Genomic DNA, 5,556 nt, shown 5'->3' with positions numbered 1-5,556 from the left:
CTGGTAGTGGTCTCAAATTTCTTTTGGCCAGGGAAGGAAAAGAGAAATGTGAAATCATTTAGTTTTAGTTGGTCTTTATTCCTCTGCCACCTTTCACCACCAGGTTGAATGAGTTGACCCTGACATTTTTTGTGACATTGGTGGGAAAGAAGAATCAAAGGCACGTCCTTAACGTTCCTCTTTTCAAATGCTATCAATTATGATGGAATATTGCGGGAGAGTCAGTCACCCTTTGTAGGTTAGTGTATGGACTAGGCCCACCTTGCTTGCATTTTAGGATAGTTTAAAGATTTAAGATATGGTACTTTGGGGCCAGTGGCTCACGCCTGTAATTCCAGCACTTTGGGAGGCCGAGGCAGGGGCATCACCTGAGGTCAGGAGTTCGAGGTCAGCCTGACCAACATGGTAAAACCCCGTCTCTAAAAACAAAATCAGCTGGGTGTGGTGGCGCATGCCTGTAATCTCAGCTACTCGGGAGGCTGAGGCAGGAGAATCGCTTGAACCTGGAAGGCAGAGGTTGCAGTAAGCCAAGACTGCGCCATTGCACTCCAGCCTGGGCAACAAGAACGAAACTCTCTCTCTCTCAAAAAAAAAAAAAAAAAAGACATTGGCTGGACACAGTGGCTCACGTCTGTAATCCCAACACTTTGGGAGGTTGAGGCGGGTGGATCACGAGGTCAGCTGTTTGAGACCAGCCTGGCCAACGTGGTGAAACCTCATCTCTACTATAAAGATGCCTAAATTTTTTTTAATAAAAACTAAAAATTCTAGTTTTACAAGCAGGCACCTTGTTGAGAGGCTGAGGGAGGAGAATCGCTTGAACCCGAGAGCTGGAGGTTGCGGTGAGCTGAGATCATGCCAAGCGCGCCACTGCACTTTAGCTTGGGCTACAGAGTGAGACTCCGTCTCAAAAAAAAAAAAAGAAAAGATATACTTCGGACAGGAGTTGTGTTCCCATCTGGGACTTTCTAGAGAAGATACAGTACAAAATAGTTACAGGTACTCACCAGGTTTTCATCAGAAATGAGGAAATTCTAATTGTAGGAATTTCTTCAGAATACATTTCCAAAGTAAATGGAAAAGAAAAGGAGTCCAGAAATGCTGATTGCTCATTGTACATTAAGTCTTTATGACTGTGTCAAGATTATTTACCTTGATAATCCTATACAGTAACCCCAGGAGTTTAGGTCTTATTCCCAGGGTCTTACGGGATGTACTGGGGTTTCTGGAAGCCTGGCTAATTGCTATTATAGTAAGTCTATAGTTACTCACTAGGAGATTTATTTGCTGCATATTTAGAGACTGTGATATATTCCGAATGTGAAACACAAAGATTCATGAATCTCTGAGCCTTGCAAGGAACCATGAGAAAAGCACTTATTCATATAAAATATACAAGCAAATTAATATATAAGCTGGAAAGATAGCACCTCAAATTTTATGTCAGACATTCTTCAACTGAATTCTAGTGATTTGTAATATTTCTGCATATACTTTATAAATTTTTTTTTTTTTTTTTTTTTTTTTGAGACGGAGTCTCGCTGTGTCGCCCAGGCTGGAGTGCAGTGGCCGGATCTCAGCTCACTGCAATCTCCACCTCCCGGGTTCACGCCATTCTCCCGCCTCAGCCTCCGAGTAGCTGGGACTACAGGCACCCGCCACCACGTGCGGCTAATTTTTTTGTATTTTTAGTAGAGACGGGGTTTCACCATGTTAGCCAGGATGGTCTTGATCTCCTGACCTCGTGATCCACCTGCCTCGGCCTCCCAAAGTGCTGGGATTACAGGCTTGAGCCACCGCGCCCGGCCTAAATTTTTTGTTTTTATAAAAAAAATTTAATCTTCACCTCAACCATTGAACAAATAATGTCTCACAAGTCTAAAACATATCTCATTTTCTATTTTGAGACTGCATCATTGTATTCCGTTTAGATGAGGCAATGCTGTGATACAAACAAGCCTGAAATTTCAAACGTTTAACACAAACATTTACATACACAGAAAAATGAGAAGGTGGTAGGGAGTTAGATAATTTTGTTTTAAATGGAAGAGGCACAGAAGGAAAGCTCTATAAATTGTTGGAGTGTATAGACAAAGTAGAAGAAAAATATGCGATCATGAATGAATTAAAATATGGTTATTAATGAATATTGGGATGCTGGATAAACAAAAATATGGGGTGCTTGGATAAACATTTTCGTCTTTCAAAACAAGGAGTCATTTTATCATGTCTCCAGAAAAGAGCAGCATAAGCACATGATTTAGAAACAACATGATAATTATAAAAGGAAACATCTAAAATTGTGCAAGTGTTATCTCTGGGAAATGAGAGTGGAAGGAGGGAACTTTTGGGCACGGTGAAGTAGGAGACCTCATATTTCATTATATACCTTATTAAATTCTTTTAAAACTATGTGCATGTATTACTTTGGCAAAGAAAAAGTTTTTAAAAACCCAGAAGATACATTTAGTAATTTTGGCATGAAAGTTGCCTGTCATTACGTTTTAAAATGTGATGGCAAGCCTGGTAGGGTACTCAGTTGCAGAGAGTAGAAGAATGGCTGCTCCATCCTCCACCCTCTTTCTCCTTCCACTTAAAATGGGTTTCGTAGACAGTATTATTTTGGAGCAAGAGGAAAGGAGTAACTAGAATCTTATGAAATTAGAGGTTGTTTGAGGCACAAAGTCTGATGTGGAAGATTTGGAGGCAGGGGAGTAATAAGGAAATTAAGGAGCTTAAGAAAAGGAGTAGAAGATAGGTACCCAACCGGTAGGCAGATAGAATCAACAGAACTCCCCAAACCACAGCTTTCATAACATTTCATGAGTCAGTTTTTAGATGTGTTAGTAGTCTATTTTCACGCAATAGATGTTTATTTAGTTGTAATAGTGGAAACTGTATGTAATAGTGGAAATTTCTATGTCCTGTACCCAGGGGTGTTCCCAGTGACAGGCATCGTTGCATAATTCTGTGCTCCAGACTCAGTCTCATGGCTTCTTGTCTTCAGAGACATTTTCTTTCTGCACCTTCTTTTCATTTAAAACCATCAACACCACACGACAACAAAGCAGTAGAATATATGATCATCTTTCACTCACGTAGGAGAAGAAGAAATGGTTTTAAATGGAATCTGGAAGACTTAGACAAATGCTAAGGAAAAATTTAATGAGGGAAACATCAACAAACATTTAACATCAAACATTTAAAAACAGAGTAGATTCTCTTATGTCAGTCACCTAGCTGGGTTTCGGATAGAAATAGAACTAATTTTTACAATGATTTTTACATTTTGCATTAATCAGAAACGAGGGTTTGTTCAATGCACTTGTTGGGTCCTAACCCCCACAGATTCCAATTCAGCAAGTCTGGGATGGGGCTTGAGAATCTGCATTTCTAACAAGTTTCTAGGTGATGCTGATGGCAGGAGTCTGTGTACCCTTTGAGAACCATTGGATTGATTCTCTGACAGTTTTTGGAAGTCCCCTGCTCCCCATATCACTTCATCCTTTTAGAAACGTTCACTGTGTGATTACCTAAGAGCCCCTGCTTGTTGGCTGCTCCGCATTTTCACACAGTTGTACTAATACTATTTCTCTCTGAAAAGACATTGTTTGAGGAACAGTGGGTAGAATGTGTGAGCTCCTCACTGAAGGCTGCCTCCAGAATGCTCTGAATGGACTGCCTTGCTTTCTTCCTAAAATCTTTCCCCAAGAGGGCATAAAGGAAGGGATTAAAGCAACTATTGGCAGATGCTAGAGCAATGAATACATGATCCCAGGACATCAGAGTTTTCCCCAAGGGAGTTTCTGGGTCAATAAACAATGACAGGACTCCAGAAATGTGGTATGGAGCCCAGCAGACAAGAAAGACAGTCACCACCACCACGGCCACTCGAAAGGTTTTGCCCTGAGACTTGGCGAAGCAGCCCCTTTGCATTCGGAGGACAATGAAGCTGTAACAGGCTATCATGATAACAGAGGGCAGCAGGAAACCCACCACTAGCCTAGTGATGGTTATTGCCACGAGGGGTGTTGATACTTGATATGTGAATTGGCCTGAACTGTAATAATCCTGGAAATCTTGTGGTAGCTCATACTCGTATAAGGAATTGCTAGCAGCACTAGGGTTCAGCTTTAAATGAGTAGAGAGAAAAGCATCAGAGTTATCCAGTGGGCTAGTTTTGTGACCTTCAATAGGAAACCCATTGGGGATTTGAGGTGAGGCCGCACCGGCAGGTTTAAATACATTAGAATACAGATTGTGACTAGCAGAGTCCCTAGCGAGTGAATCCACAGAAGGTCTTTGAAACGTTTGAGGTTGGAAGACAGTGGTGACTGTCCAAGGATGATCATTTGCTTGGGAAGAGGAAGGATCTAACCTATCATTCATTTCTCCAGGCAGCTGAACAATATTTTCAAGAGACCTGTTTTCTAGTGGATTTCCATAAAAGTCTAGATAATCTAATGAGCCGGAGAGACCAAATTTGTAGCCACATCTACTATGGTTGTCTGTAGTGAAGATTTCCCGGTACACGAACACGGGGATGCACATCACAAAAGCCACCACCCAGATACATCCACAGATAGTGCAGGCCGTCCCTACGTTGCGATGATTCTGACACCAGATTGGCTTGAATACCACAAGACAGCGGTCCAGGGTAATGGCAGTAAGCAGGAAGACACTGGCAAACATGTTGAGGACAATGATGGAGGGGATGAGCTTGCATAGAAATCTGCCGTAGGGCCACTGTCCCTGGAGAGCCAAGTGAGCCAGCGAGAAGGGCAAGGAGAGGCAGCAGAGAAGGTCCGCCAAGGTGAGGTGGAGGAACCAAACTGCGTTGACTGTACGCTGCATCTTCAGGCCAGCCACCCACAGCACCAGCCCATTGCCTGGCAATCCCAGTAAAAAAGTAAGGCTGAGAATGACCATGGAGAGAATTACTGGGGACCCATTCCACCGCTGTGAGAGTAGGTCAGTTGAATTGGTCTCAGCAGGGAAAGGCGCCATTGCTAAACTTCTGCAAAAAGATGAAAAAAATGTTAAAATGAACAGTATCTTTTTGAAAATGCATACAGATTCTTAGGATTCTAATCTTCCCACATAAAGATGTGGGATCATGAAACCAGAAGGTCCTCACGCTGTTTTAGTTTGCCTTCCTTCACCTCACACTGGACCACACAAAAGCATTCTCTGATAGACAATTTTATTTATGTATTTATTTATTATTTTTCAGACAGAGTCTTCCTCTGTCGCCTGGGCTGGAGTGCAGTGGCTCCATCTCAGCTCACTGTAAGCTCCGCCTCCCGGGTTCAAGCGATTCTCCTGCCTCAGCCTCCCGAGTAGCTGGGATTACAGGCGCGCACCACCACGCTTAGCTAATTTTTTTTTCTATTTTTAGTAGAGACGGAGTTTCACCATGTTGGCCAGGCTGGTCTCGAACTCCCGACCTCGTCATCCGTCCTCCTAGGTCTCCCAAAGTGCTGGGATTACAGACATGAGCCACCGCGCCCAGCCGGCCACCAACTTCTTCTTTTTTTTTTTTTTTTTTTTTTTTTT

At 42.7% G+C, this 5,556-nt stretch overlaps 1 protein-coding gene across 1 annotated transcript in view; it reads right to left on the bottom strand.

The window, feature by feature from the left end:
• Positions 1-3,129: 3,129 nt before the first annotated feature.
• The window catches only part of C3AR1 (complement C3a receptor 1), a 6,696-nt gene continuing 4,269 nt past the window's right edge, over positions 3,130-5,556 (bottom strand). The window contains exon 2 of the mRNA XM_023192411.3: positions 3,130-5,017. Coding sequence (XP_023048179.1) covers positions 3,568-5,007 — 1,440 coding nt within the window. The 5' untranslated portion in view covers positions 5,008-5,017 and the 3' untranslated portion in view covers positions 3,130-3,567. The remainder of the gene's footprint in view (positions 5,018-5,556) is intronic.

The sequence above is a fragment of the Piliocolobus tephrosceles genome, chromosome 10 (assembly GCF_002776525.5).
Source record: "Piliocolobus tephrosceles isolate RC106 chromosome 10, ASM277652v3, whole genome shotgun sequence".
Classification (NCBI taxonomy): Eukaryota; Metazoa; Chordata; class Mammalia; order Primates; family Cercopithecidae; genus Piliocolobus; species Piliocolobus tephrosceles.
This window is presented reverse-complemented; position numbering and strand designations above follow the sequence as displayed.